Genomic DNA, 15,585 nt, shown 5'->3' on the forward strand with positions numbered 1-15,585 from the left:
GTGAGGATGATTCATTAATGCTTCTCAGTCATATCTGTTAGAATTCATTTTCTGTAGTTCAAGGTCAGCCGAGAGACTTTAAGAAAAAGGAGAATGGACAGGGGTGACGTTAATAGTATATCTCTTATATAAGACTAGCAAGCATCCTTTGTTAAAAATATACATACATACATATACCAAAGGATTTTTTCCCCTCACACGGTGGGTAGCCAAAAAGAAAAAGGCATAGAAACCACTCCCACCCATTCCATCCCCTACGTATTCCACTCCCCTCCACCTTCCTCCCTCCCTCTTATACTGGCACCTCCTGGATGACGGATCATTCCTGCATCCTGTCCACTGCCCTGGGTCAGAAGCAGCGTTAAAAATCTAACCTAGATAGAAATAAAAATTAATCTAGTTAACATCAAACCTAAACATATCAAAGGCGCTAGATGTAATGCACAAGTTATGTGCAGTGTGCCAAACTAAAACAAAAGTTATAGAATGCATAGGCATTCTACATATAAAATGTCTAGCATTTTTGTCAAAGTACGAAATATGTTTACTTCATTTTGATCTTGTATACTTCACCTGGGCAACTTGTACATTACTTACATATTCTATTCAACACATGTATGGACTTGAGCAAAGTTTAATAGACAATAATATGAAGATGGAAGAACCCCTCACAGAATTAATGGTTGGGAGAAGTAGTTCGAACCTAAAGAGAAATTTTTAGAATGGGAAGAATGGCTCTATGGGACTTTCCACGGAGAATCTGTGTGGATTGGCGATGGTTTTTTAAATCGACGCGCCTTCCTCCATATGTTCCCTATTGATGATGATGATGGGTTGGACACTTTATGAACAAGTTGAAATATGTGAAACATGAATTAATTGAAAAGACAAAGTGGCAAATATATATATATATCAAGGACCGTAACCGCCCATTTCTATGGATACATCCTTGATTGGTGTCATTACAGACCACGACCCCCATTCCCTAGTGGAACTTCCCTTGAACAGTCATTATGAACCACAGAACCCTCCGAAACCAATCCCGTGCCTCCCATGTGACCCTCTTTAAACGTGATTACTATGTGTTTCTAAAAGACAGTGGCTCCATGATGATATTATTAGTCTAACAGTTAACAGTCACTCTTTGGCCAGACTTTTCTCATTCATTGGGTTGTGGGCACTTGCCAGGCTGATAAGCACACAAGGTACTGTATATACCAAGCTTTGCATGTTTATATAAACAGTTGACCCACAGCGGGTTTTTTTTATTATTATTAAACCGGCGCTATCCGCAGGAAATTATTAAGAAATGCATAATTTGTGACAAGTACAGAGAAACTGCTGGGTCGGAAAGGATGATAAACCTATAATAAGATAAAATAACGCCAGAAAATTTTGCATCACAAGAGGAGAGATAAAGTTTTATCTTTGCCTGCTTGGTAACCAGAGCTATTCACATAGAAAACTAGATTTTTTCTTGGAAATTGACTCATTTATCAACAAGAAGAGTTTTCAAAAACATTAGGTGTACAGGCTGAACGAGAACTTAAATACGAAGCATCCCAGTCACATTACAGTTTATCGGAGTAAATAAGATATTACTTATCCAGAATATTAAATGATAATTCAATCTTCCTCAACTATCTCGCATAGGAGGAGCTTAGGAAAGGCAAACTAGAACAGTTGGGAAGATTGTGAAGCAAGTTTTATATGATGAAACATTAGCTACAAAAGTTTGTGAGGCAGTGTCTATGGTCAATGATCAGCCTCTTACGTCTATGTTGGACGATTCAAGTGATTTTTAACCTATATCAGTGGTTCTCAAACTATGGGTCGTGACCCAAAGTTGGGTCACGAGATCGGTCGCAGGGACACGGAAAATCCTCACGTTTTCAGAGTATTTCAAATACTTGACTAATTAAAAATTTCTTTTAACCGCACATTACTTATGTAATGTCTGTTCATGGATTCTGTTAATTTAGTTTTGTCGAAGAAAAGCTGTACACATTATTTCTCCCCCAAAGTAAAGGGTATATATATCACTGTCCATTTTGTTTCTTTTTATTTTATTCTGGGTCGCGAAGGAATGAAATGTTCCAAATAGGGTTGCTCACGAAAAAGTTTGAGAACCACTGACCTATATTATCTATGAGTTTAATCCTACTTAATTAGACCAGGTAATAACTGTAAAATGGCTCAAACGAGTAAGATGGATACTGGAAAAGGTATGTCAAAGAATGGCTACTTCGGTTCAACGTAAGAAATAAATGTCGTGAAAAAAATAAGACTTGAATGAAAGCCACTTGGTGTCTATACAACATGAAATTTTTCCCAGTCAGTGGTAACCATTTGCTTCTGTGAAAAAAAAAAATTAAGACAATCTAGTGAACTCGTACGGTCAATCACTAAGTTGTGTATTATAGGGGGACTCAAGAATGAAAATGTGTAAATTGTGGTAACTGTTCTGTGTGTTTACTATGTCGAGGAATATCTTTGCCAAATGTTGTTCTGATGGAACATTTAAGGGCCTGTGGTGGACATGGCGTGGAGGATATTATAGTCACCCCTACCATTTACGTTTTCTCAGTTTGGCAAGTTACATTTTCTCTAATTCTTTAGCACGCTATATCAGGGATGAAAATACACGGGACGATGTGCGAATTTGCCCCCCGGAAAGTTCAAAAAGAGCTCCGGAAATGATCTCAAAATTCGAGTACGAGGGCGACAGCAGAATGCATAAATGTACCCGTGAATAATTTGTGAAGGACCTATAAAATCATTGTGTTATGGTATTCATAGACTATGCTACAAGAAAATGCTCATAGTTATAAACTCGTAACATTTGGCAAGGAAACAAAAAAATCTGACTTACCTCTTAGTTAATCTTTATTGCTGCCCCGAAGTTCCTCGGTTTTGTAAGGAAGCTAAATTGAAAGTTTGATGATTGGATTTCTCTCGCATATCTCTCTCTCTCTCTCTCTCTCTCTCTCTCTCTCTCTCTCTCTCTCTCTCTCTCTCTCTCTCTCTCTCTCTCTCTCTCTCTCTCTCTCTCTCTTGTCTCTCTCTCTCTCTCCTCTCTCTCTTGTCTCTCTCTTGTCTCTCTCTCTCTTGTCTCTCTCTTCTCTCTCTCTTCTCTCTTCTCTCTCTCTTGTCTCTCTCTTGTCTCTCTCTTCTCTCTCTCTTCTCCCTCTCTCCTCTCTCTTCTCTCTTCTCCCTCTCTCCTCTCTCTTATTACTCTTGTCTCTCTCTCCTCTCTCTTCTCTCTCTCTTGTCTCTCTCTCCTCTCTCTTCTCTCTCTCTTGTCTCTCTCTCCTCTCTCTTCTCTCTCTCTTGTCTCTCTCTCCTCTCTCTTCTCTCTCTCTTGTCTCTCTCTCCTCTCTCTCTTGTCTCTCTCTCCTCTCTCTTCTCTCTCTCTTGTCTCCCTCTTCTCTCTCTTGCTTCTCTCTCGCTTCTCTCTCTCTTCTCTCTCTCCTCTCTCCTCTCTCCCTCTCTCCCCCTCTCCCTCTCCCACTGTCTCCCTCTCTCTCCCTCCTAGCTGTCTACGTGACCTGGGTAGTAGACACCCCTAGTTTGCAACAAGGACAAAGATCCTCCTCTCCACCCCTACCGCATCCTTTGTGTCTTCGCACGAAAATCGTGCCCAGCGTGAGTAGGACTTTCGTCCGCAATCGAGAAGTTGGGCCCACATCTTAAGCTTTTTACAAAAATTCCGCATTCAGGTGATAGAAAACTGAGTAGTTTCCAGAACACATAAGAACATAAGAATGAAAGAGACTGCAAGAGACCATAAGGCCTACACTAGGCAGCTCCGTATCCATCAGCACTTGTCATCCCCATCCATAAAGTTGTCTAATCGTTTCTCAAAACAACTGATAGTTTCAGCGCTTACTACATGGTTACTATGTTTATTCTATTCGTCGACCACCCTATTAGTAAACCAATTCTTGCCTATTTCCTTTTTAAATCTAAAATTGTCCAGTTTATAACCATTACTGCGAGTCCTGCCCTGTTGTTTTAATATGATGACCTTGTTTGCATCACCCTTGTTAAAGCCTTTTATCCACTTGAACACCTTTATATATATCGCTATTAGCGCCCCGGCTAAATTGAATCATCTTAGGTATGTAAATTCAAAAGAGGTTAGGAATATTAAGTCACTGCCAAAGTAAAAAAAAAAAAATCTGATATCGGTCAGGGTTCGAAACACTAAGCGTTGGTTTGGGAAAGGCATTAAGTCTTGGGTGTAACGATCAACGGGTCAGTGGTCATTTCGTCTTTTTTCTTTTTTTCTCCTTTCTTTCTCTGTGCATATATGGAATACTGAAATAACATAGGTAGTTTTAGGAATCTTTGTTGTAGTTATTATTACTATACGCTGTGATTATACATATGCATTACATCTTGGGTGTTACGATCGACAGATTAGAAAGCCGAACCTAGACATCCAGCTCCCATACAAACCATACATGACATATTAGGATTTAGAGACAGGAACGAGTACAGTGTGGCCAAATTGCCTCACTGCAGGCTGGGTCAAAACTTGGAGATAGGGAGACTGAGGCCTAGAGTCCCCCATCTATACTTAGTGCTATCGTGACACAACGCGTGGGTTCTTTGTATGTTATTTTGTTTCCTTTGTGTTACGGCCGCTGTAAACCGGCGTAGGTAGTCCACTTGCCTTATCTGAAGAAACTGGCGATTAATCCCATGTGCCTAAATTGTGTGTGCACACTACCATAGTTTCATAGTGTATTGAATCAGTCGGACTCTAGTTCGAGATTCTTGTGTCTTTTGTAACTGTATTCAACTGTAGTAGGTTAGTGTACACGAGAAAGAATAACTTAGAAATTCAAATGAATATTTCATATTTGATGTAGAGGCAGGAAGCACAGTTGGACGGAGCTGAGGGCCAGGATTGTCGTCCTTACAGGCACCAAGGTGGTAGTGTGGTTTCGACACCTATGGTTCTCCAAAACACCACGTCCCGCGCCTCCCCCTCTGTAATGTACAGACAACCCTTAGGACACCGCTAATATCGCCACCTTTGTCTATATCTTCTCGCCGCGATGTCCGTAGGAAACCAGCTAAGTTCAGTGGTTTAGAAAGGCTACCATGTTCAGTTTGAAATATTGGATGACGCCCAGTTTGAAAAGACGAGGGACGAGCCATTCAGCTAGTGTCGCCTCTAAGTGGATCAGCTGGTGGTGTTGTTAGGCTACTTGACATAAGGACAACGGACATCCTATGAAAAAGTCGTGATGGGTTACAAACGTCGGTTTGGCCATCACCTCCAGGCCGAGGTCCCTCCACACCCTGACCCGTTGACACCGTTGGTGGGTTTAGGTGACGACAGCCGAAGGGCGATGTCACCGGGACACTGACAAGTTCCCTCAGAGTTTTGGTGACCTTGCTTCTCGGCTGCTGACACAACAACTTATTCTCAGGCCTATTTCTTCTTCTGGCTATTTCGTTCTTCCCTTCATCTTTTGGATAGTTGATGACCCTTGGCTTGTCTTGGATTTAGGAACTGGATACTCAATATTTCAGATGCATTCACCCCCTGGCAGGCCCCTCAAGGTGCAGACTTCGGTCTGTCTAGAGTCGGGTCCCGGGATCCGGTTATAAGTCCCCTGTATTTGTGGATAATGGGGCCGGCGCCAGGCCCTGGGGCTGACAGTGGGAGGAGTTTTACCCCCATTGATCAGTGTTTGCCCACCTTAAGAGAGGCAGCCCCTCCTTAGTAGAAGACTGATCCCCACAGGTACCCTTTCTTAGGCTGAGTCTCACGGGATAGGATTACTGTATCCTCTAAATGGGGTAAACTAGACTTGCTGCCATCACGATTTCTCCTGAGCAGAGACTCCTAAAACCCTACTCTTGTTAATGACCATGTAAAGGAAAAGAACTTGGGAAATATTTTAGAATCGGTAATAACGCTGGAACCATACACAGCTGATTTTAATGAAAATTCTAAATATATTTTGTTGGTAAAGAAGGTTCCATTAAATTGGAGCTTTGATACTATTTATGGAAATTTTGTAAAGTTTGGAGCAATAAAAGAAGTTAGAAATAGACTTGGAGAGAAAAATAGGCACTTTGAAACATGGATAACCTTTCCAACTCCAAAAATGCTTAGAGAGCTTTCAAAGAATTTAAACCCAGAAATATGGAAATGCAGTGCTTCCTGGTATACTATCATTCTATGTATCTTGACATATACAAACCTCATAACAAAAATAAGGACCCGCAAGAAAATACCAATCTATCAAGACCACCTGATCCGCCAAGATGGCAAATCATAACAACTCACGGTGATCGTGGAAATCTCTTCAGACTGAAGAAATACATAAACCAAAAGCTCGGTCATATAAAAAGACCAGACATAAAACGCTTTGGACGAAAAAGTTTTCTCGTTCACACAAAATCTGATGGACAGGCAGCAATGCTATTAGATATAAAGGACAGAGAGGACATAAATAAATAAAGCATCTTTATCATTTTAGTTATACTAAGGGAGGGATATTTAATGAAGATGTATATGACCTACCAGAAGAGGAAATTTTAGAGATGTGCCCCGATAATATGTGGGTGAACTTTAAAGTACTACGCTCATCGATGACCATTATAACATTTGTAAATTCATATTTGCCAAATGAAATTGTTCTGGAGAAGGAAATGATAAAGGTGCGACCATACAAGCCCACGGTGCTCGAGTGCTATAATTGCTACAGATTTGGTCATGCTTTCTATATTTGTGTTGGTGACAAAATATGTCAATACTGTTTACAGCATGAAATGGTGAATGTCATATACCCATGGTATGCACAAATTGTAAGGGAAACAATCATGCATGCAATAAAATTTGTAAGATGTATGTCTGGGAACAGGAGGCATTTGTAAAGTCCTTAGATGAGCATATCAGCGTGAACCAAGTGAAGAAACTGCTTACCAATTATTCTTAACCCAAATATAGAAAACAAATCTAACTCCTCTTTCACAGCAATAAATAATTCTCCTTCAACTTCCAAAGCTGGAGCCTCTAAAATCACTAATGGGGCTCTCCGAGCCTCCTTTGATAGAACTCCTCAGGGCCCTTCTGAAGAGGCCCTCTGGCTCCCACCTGAGGGGGCTTCCCGGTTCCCATCTGAGGGGACTTCCCGGTTCCCATCTGAGGGGACTTCCCGGCTCCCATCTGAGGGGACTTCCCGGCTCCCATATGGAGGGGCCATCCATCCCCCTTCAGATGGGACTCCCGATTTCATCCTCTGGTGGGGCTTCACAAGCCTCTTCTATTGGGACTTCACAGTCCTCTTCATTTGAAACTTCACGAGTCCACCTCACAGGAACACATCAAACTTCATCCTTGGGGATACGACACAGTTCCTCCTGTGACGACGACGGGTAGAATCACCGCGAGGCTCGGATAGGCACAGTGGGAGGAGGTACTTTTGCAGGGCTCTGGGCGCCAGTTCTGTCGTGACCGAGGATCACTCAGTCGTAATATGGGTGAAGTACAAAATATAGAAGGGAGGAACAAGAAAATACCATGTGTGAACAAAAAATAGATATATAATTCTTAAAGAGGTGCTAACAGGATATGATTTCATAAGAGATCGATGATTGTCTTGTAATGAGGCGACGTGGAGAAAGCAGGCTTACGATCCTCGGAAGGTGGACCCGTCAGACAAGTAGGCTCGAAACCCCGTGGCCCCAAACTGGAAACCGAAAATAGCGTAAACGTTCAGGCCTAATAACAGAGAAAGGCAATCGGCAAGAACATAAATCAGAGATTAAAATCACTAAGTGGATTAGATTGGAGTCGAGAGGAGAACAAGACAGTTGTGACGTGATATTTCTAATGAAAGGGGGTTCAATTATTAAACTGAGAATGAAAATTTTGAAATACCTGGCTAGGTCTAGGTTTGAAATGATACGTCAATTCATACTGACTTAAACGGTAATCGATTTATAGGTCCTAAAGTATCTAGACCGAGGAACGGTTGGGTTACACACAGATGACGAAAATAACACCGGTTATGCAATTATTCCGGTTTTTGTACTGCAAAGGATTTTATATTCAGATTACTCTATTACGAAAAGGCAGGGCTTAATCGAGGAACAAAGAAGGTAGGGTGCTTACCGCAGGATAAATCCAATCCCGGTATGGGGACTAGGTTGTCGTGTGAACTCTGGACAGCAGAGGAGGAGAGAGAGGGGGGGGAGAGCGGCTCCGACGACCTTCCTTTCTTCTCCAGCTCCGTTTTGGGCAGGTTCTCTAGAACGCCAAAGAGAAGGAATCCGGGCGATGAACACTCACGTCAGCTTGTGACGTTAACACTAAGGAAATTGCGCCAGTTTGTGACGATAACTCCAGCTGGTGAAAGCTATGGTCACTCATAGATGTCTTTGGCTTTCGTAAGCTTGTCTCTAACTGGACGATGAACACACACGTCAGCTTGTGACGTTAACACTAAGCTTGTCTTTAACTGTCCCCCTCCTGGCTTCAGTCCCCCTGTCAGGTTACACCCTGCCCCGCGGTTCCTCTTAAAAAAGAAAAGAAAAAAAGAAAGAAAAAACTAATACAAAATCCTGTACAGTACAACGAATAGGAGGAAAATTTAAAAATATTGGTCTAGTTTGACAAGTAATCTTAAATTAAAGAATATTAGACCTGTTCAGTCATGGCTCCACTTTCCAACGAACAGGTCTAGCATTATTTTAACTAGGTTGCGGATCGGTCATACTTATGTAACCCATAAGTATCTGGTGACAAGTGGGTATGTATGTATGTATGTATGTATGTATGTATGTATGTATGTATGTATGTATGTATGTATGTATGTACATAAACATGTATAGATATGTTGTGTGTGTGTGCGTATGTGTATAAGTTAACACAGTAGTCGTCGATACGAAGACTTCATTAATTTGAGCAGGATGACATGCAAACGTCTAGCAGTGAAAATATAATAGGCAAATCTTAATCATACGCCGCGGCTTTTACCGAAGCTATGCATCGATGCCTCTCGGCCCCTACTGCTAAATCGAGAGTAATCCCATTTAGTTAAAGACAGTTATAGCAGGACTGGAACCTTGGGCTGCATCGTTCAGTATAAACAATGAATTTCTTTTAACATAAGGAAATATTACAAAATACAGAGTAAATCGTAATATATATTGTCATGTAATTTACAAAAATCCAGTTTCAACTAAAAGTAATTTCAACCTTCTAACAGGTCTCATTTACGTCATATTCCTATACAAAGTCTTTTTATAAGTATGTTTATACTCATATGTCGTATCTATAATTATTGAGCAAAAATGTAGTTTGCATCATAGTTTCACAAAATAATTTCATCTTTGGACACAATCGATTACCAACATACTAAGTTATATATACATATATATATATATATATACATATATATATATATATATATATATATATATATTTAATGTATGTATCGAGAGAGATATAGATATATCAGTGGACAGAAGCAAAGTCAAAAAAATTACATTACCATTGGCAATTTGATTTTACTGAATATAATTTATCATGTGAACTCTAACAATTAAAAAAAATCACAACTAGTTTAACATATTTGGTTATCATATCACTAAAGTGAGAATAGTTTTCCAGATTTGATAGCATGCCTTCTGTCATATCACAACTAGTTTAACATATTTGGTTTCGTTCGCTTCAAAACTCGTCAACTTACACTAGAATTTTAAGAAATCTAAGAATATATATCTATGTCAAGTCAATATTGTCAGTTTCATTCCTTAAGAAAATCGTCGACTTACACTAAACAGCATTGAATTTCTAATTAAAAGAACACTACTATATCTATTTTATTTCATTTCTATTTATCTACTTATTTATCTAACTTTTTAAATTTATTTATTTGTTTATTTATCTATTTATTCATTTATCTATTTTTATTTATTTATCTATTTGTTTGTTTATTTATTCATCTCTTTATTTATTTATTTATTTATTTATTTATTTATTTATTTATTTATTTATCTTTTTTTCAGATGTTATATGCCTCTTGTAATTTCTTCATCTTGGGTTCATGAATAAGTTTTTTGGAGAAAAGATTGAGTGTATACCTCCAAAATGTTTCAATGCCTCTGGTAGTGTCGTAGTAGTTGCCTCCCATCAAGAAGACAGGGGGGATTTTTACATTATCCTGAAGATTAGGAACCCTCATAGGCAATAAGGGAACATGAGCAAGATAGGGCAAATCCAACACGTGGCCTGCCCCTGGAAGACAGAGGTTATACACATTACTCTTTCCGTGCGCTCGAGATCGTTCCAAGAGAGCCATACCTGCTTTATAAGCTAAAAATCCGTCACGGTCAGAGGTGACAAGAAGTGCTTCACAGTCATCTGGGATATTTTCGACTGGGAGACTTAATGAATGCTCTGGACTAAGTGAGTCTTCGGGTATGAGAAACTGAAACATACCGTCTGGCGTCTTCTTAATCGATCTGAAATCTTTTCTGTAGGTAGGAAAAATTTCTTCGCCGTTGGAAGTGAAACCGATATTGAACACGACACTAGCCCCATTAATAGTAACTATGGCTTTTACTTCCTTGCGTCTGCTTGCAAGAATGATTGCCATATCGGAGCCTTTGCTCGAGCCTAGTATCCCTACTGAATCTTTCTGACATTCTTCGTGATCTGTGAGGTAATTTATGGCCCCATCGAAATACTCCAAGGGAAGAGAGGCAGGCCTTCTGGGCAAGTTCTTGTAATCCATGAACGCAAGTCCAAGAGAAGCAAATCCACGAGACGCTAGCATGGCAGCACGGTGTTCGATTAGCCCACCGTCGGTGCCAAAAATATCTACGACAGCTGGGTGGGGTCCAGGTTCTGCTGGAAGGAACAAAGTTCCTTCGATTTCTCTTCCTTCAAGCGGAATTCGCCGCACGCCAGGAGCCATGAATGTCCTGGAGAAAGTTGTCGTAGCCAGAGGCTTCGGGAGACGACGTTCAGAGTAGAGTTCTTCCTCTGTCAGGTGCCCTGGTAAGACCGTCAGCGTGTACTGTTGGAAAGAAAGGGGGTACACAGTGTTTAGGAGTGGGTACCGTACATAGAAACGGTTTTCGGTGAATATTACATCGTCAATCAAGTTTTCATTTCATTTTTACCTAAGATTTTATTAGTTCGTGCTGCTTGTTGTTGTAGATTATATAATGATAATATCTATTTCTACTTACCTTAAGTGGAATTTCCACGTTCGTTTTGCCAAGTCTCTTATATTTCAGTATAGGCTTATCCGAATAGACCTCCGGTGTTGTCATCATGCTTGACTGCAATCCAGCAGGAAAGACTCCTTGATACCTAGAAAATGAAAAAATAATAATAACAGTCTTATTAATGACGTGGTCATCAATCTTTAATACAGGAATGTGCTGTTCAGGCTTTAATGTGGTCAGTTCTATTCAGCTGAGGTATAGTCCCAACTTGAGAGTTCATTCACATCGGCAGCTGCCTATGTTCACGTCCATGTGTCCTTGATGTCCTGGATCCAACGCATGCGGTGTCTTCCCTTTGTCCTTCTTCCCTCAGCTGCTATCTCACATACTTTCTTGGGTACCTCTTCTGATCCGTGAGTAGTTGAGCCATCTCGATGTAGTTGAGTATTGACTCTATCTGGAGAAATCTCTAAATTGTGGTGTTTCTTAAATGGTCAAGTTTTATGACACCTTTTATCAACCTGAAGCTTTCATCTCGGCTGCTTACACTTTTAACTTGATCTTCGACACCAGTGTCCAAGTTTCATGTGAGTATCGTTCGAAAAATGGTTCGTAGATTACTAATTTTAATCTCTCAGGTATATTTATATCTCTCAGTATTAGATATAACAAGCTTAAACTTGTGCTATACTTATCTATTCGGTAATCTATTTTCTGTTCCATGAGCCCTTTCTCATTTATTTGGGCACCCAGATATTTAAAATCTGCGACTTGTTTCAGCTGCTCCAGCCCAGTGATTATATTAGAATCTACTGATGCCCTTGATGATACAAGGATCTTATATTTGCTGGTATTTATTTTCATGCCATTTGTTTGTAGTTGTGTGTTTCATTTAGCAAGTGTATGTTGAAGATCCTCTGGTGACTAGGCTATAAAAGCAATATATGCCAGTGTGACAAGATTTCATCACCACATTCATAAATAAGATAGATTTATGAGGATAAAAAACACTTCCTTGTTTGAAGCCGCTCTTGACTTCAAACCATTCTCTCTCCCCGATTTTTGTCCTCGCTACACTGTAAACTTGATTGTATATGCTCTTCAACGTTCTTGTGAGTTTTTTTCGGACGTCGTAAATAAGATATTCGAGAGTTTTCAATAAATTATGTCTTGGGATACAGTCAAATGCATTCTCTAAGTCCAACAATGTATATTGGCATTGGTTCCATTCCCATGATTTTTCAGTAACCATCCTTAATGTAAAGATTCGAGAGTTTTCAATAAATTATGTCTTGGGACACAGTCAAATGCATTCTCTAAGTCCAACAATGTATATTGGCATTGGTTTCATTCCCATGATTTTTCAGTGACCATCCTTAATGTAAAGATGGATTTATGATGCTTTTGCCTGGTCAAAAACCAAACTGACTTATGCAATTGGTGTTCCATAATTTTTTTTAATTTACCCTCCAGAATCCTTTTATAGATCTTGCAGGAGTGGGGCAGCAAATATATTCCCCTGGAATTCTTAAAATAATTTAAGTCACCATTTTCATGGATTGGGTAGATGACTGGGAGAATAAAATCGCCTCGTTTTCATCACACCACCATCTTATAAGCGTGAAAAGTATTTTACCACAAGTTTTGCCGTGCAACATGTGGTTCATGACTCAGAATGTAAATGTTCTTGACAACTGTTCTCCTGCACGCAACACTAGAATGATACAATTAGATAAAAAAAAAAGTAAAAATATATCATGTCATAAGTACATCTCTTTCGATTATTCTCGCAACAGGACACAGAGGATTGAATTCACTAAAATTGCTACGTAAGGCAAATGCCAGACCTTTTATTCAACTATAAGGTAACTCCATATATATATATATATATATATATATATATATATATATATATATATATATATATATGTATGTATGTATATAATGTTGTAAGCGAAGAATACCACACCACTGTGACCTACCTTCCTCCTACCGAAAAGTCTGTCATGTTACTGACTGTTCCCTCAGGACTGGCGACGTAGTAAGCGAATGAACTGAACTCCATGTCCTCGCCGTCACGCGTGCTGAGTTGAAAGGTCACCCTTTCCCCGTTCCCCAGACCCTCCACATGCATACATGGGAGCACATCAAGCACGTCTGCCAAAGATCAAAACGCTCAAATTGAAGTAGATATATAAATAGATGAATAAATAAAGTATTAGATAAACAATTAGCTAAAAAGAAATATAGGTAATAAAAAAAATAGATATGAAACGAATAAAACGTATAAATGAATAAATAAGGAAATTATAAATGAAGAAGTCGATACAGTTAAATAGATAAACAAATAAACATAGATCAATAGATGAATCGGAAATAGATAAATAGATAAATAGACTATAGATAGGTGAATCCAATGAAATAGATGAATAAGTACATAAATGAGTACATAGATATATAATAAGCGATTAGATAAGTAAATTAAAAACTTGTAAATAAATTCATAAATTGATAGATGAATAAATTAACAAGTATATGAATAAAGAGATGAATATAGATGAATGAATGATGAGATAATAGAAACAATGAATAAATGAATGAATAGATAGATAAATAAACCAAAATGAATAAACAAATTTATGAATAAATAAAGAAAATTAAAACACACAAGTAAAAAAGTAAAGATTTACAACATTTGGCTACATATCTGTTCAAGTGAACATTAACAAAGCAAACAATATTATATCCATTCACTTTAACTGGAAGCTTATCATGATATGTTTTCTCTTTTTATGAGTTTTATGCCTCTCCACTTTAGCACCTACAATCTGTCACTGTCTCTAACGGCATTTGGGGACCACGTGGAAACCGCGTAGTACAGATAGGAGCGGACCTATGAACGGCATAAATGGTTAGTAATATAGTACAAATACGTTCTAGTATCAGACTTCAGGAGAGCTAATTTTAATGAGATGAGAAAGTTTTTAAGACATTTGGTCACTTGCGAGACCGACCCAGGGGGCTGTGACGAGGTAAGATACACGGTCAGCCCGGACGTCATTGGCGCGGTCAGGGGTCAGGTCACGGAATGTAATATGCGTACCTCGGCTTAGGTCACAAGCGCAAGTTCAACAGCCCGGTCAGCGATTTAAATAAAAAGTACAGTAACCTTATAGCTTTAATTCTAAATGCACAAAATAAATTTATTTCCTTCAAGTTAAGGTATCCAGAAAAACGGGATCTGATTTAAGGGGCTTCTTTCATATTCATAGAACTAAAAATAAGAAAAGTACGAAGATATTTTGATAGATTCAAAGGAGAAAGTGAGCGAGGCATTTCATAAATATTTTCTCTCGGTATTTACAAAAGAGAGGATAGATGTGATACATGAGTCCGAACAGATCTTTAGTAGGTATGAGAAGAGTATACTAACCTGCATCAGCATTAGCAAGGAAGAAGTACTCAAAGAAATTGATAGACTCTGGGCTAAAAGGGTGTCAATTTGAAATCTGGGACCAGTTAGTCGTTGACACTGGATTCGTGCCTATTTCTTGGGGGAGGACAAACTTTGTTCCTGTTTTTAAAAAAGAGTGATAGATCTTCTGGCACAACTACAAGCCAATCAGTTTGACGTCAGTTAAAGATAGAATACTAGAGTCAGTCATAGCTAATAGAATCAGGGATACTATGGAGACATAATTTGATTCGTGACTCCCAGCATGTTATCACCAAGGGTAGGTCATGTGTAACTAATTCTCTATCTTTTTACATTAATGTCTATATGGTGGCAGACAACAATGAGGGTTACGATGTTGTTTACCTTAATTTTAGCAAAGCGTTCGACAGGATGCCTCCACCAGAGACTACTAAATAAAGTCAAAGCCCATTGTATAGGAGGAAAAGTGTTTGAATGTATTAGAGTATGGATTAGTAACAGAAAGCACCGGGTCACCATTAATGGTTTAAAATCCAATGGAGGGGTGTTACTAGTGGAGTTCCTTAGGCCTGGGTTTTGGGTCCCTTATTGTTCATTATGTATATAAATGACTTGAACAATGAGATTAATAGTGATTTTAGTAAGTTTATAGACGACATAAAAATAGGACGTCATATTAAGTCAGGGAAAGACACCGAGATACATGCAGGAAGGATAGCGCTAAGAGGGCATTAGGATAACTCAACAGGATCGTCACCTACCATTCTCAGGGGTAACCGAGGCAAGAACTGAGGAGAAACGTCCAGGAACTCTTAAGGGCACTGTGACATTGGGTCGACAGCTTCGGAGAGCTTGCCTCACGCCGCCAACTGCTAATCTTTGACACCTCGATAACATCGCTTGTAATTGGAATCGTCCTCTCTGTAAGACCAGTGATAGATAAC

General features: G+C 39.2%; 1 protein-coding gene across 1 annotated transcript in view; it reads right to left on the reverse strand.

The window, feature by feature from the left end:
- Window positions 1-9,990: 9,990 nt before the first annotated feature.
- Window positions 9,991-15,585, reverse strand: part of LOC143035733 (acyl-coenzyme A thioesterase 1-like) — a 26,157-nt gene continuing 20,562 nt past the window's right edge. Inside the window, exons 2-5 of the mRNA XM_076202641.1 lie at window positions 15,403-15,562; window positions 13,188-13,362; window positions 11,227-11,350; window positions 9,991-11,051 (exon numbers count right to left, since the gene is read on the reverse strand). Of these exons, the coding sequence (XP_076058756.1) occupies window positions 10,035-11,051; window positions 11,227-11,350; window positions 13,188-13,362; window positions 15,403-15,538 (1,452 nt within the window). The 5' untranslated portion in view covers window positions 15,539-15,562 and the 3' untranslated portion in view covers window positions 9,991-10,034. The remainder of the gene's footprint in view (window positions 11,052-11,226; window positions 11,351-13,187; window positions 13,363-15,402; window positions 15,563-15,585) is intronic.

This window comes from Oratosquilla oratoria, chromosome 19 (genome assembly GCF_046742065.1).
Source record: "Oratosquilla oratoria isolate Oo_2021 chromosome 19, ASM4674206v1, whole genome shotgun sequence".
Taxonomy (NCBI): Eukaryota; Metazoa; Arthropoda; class Malacostraca; order Stomatopoda; family Squillidae; genus Oratosquilla; species Oratosquilla oratoria.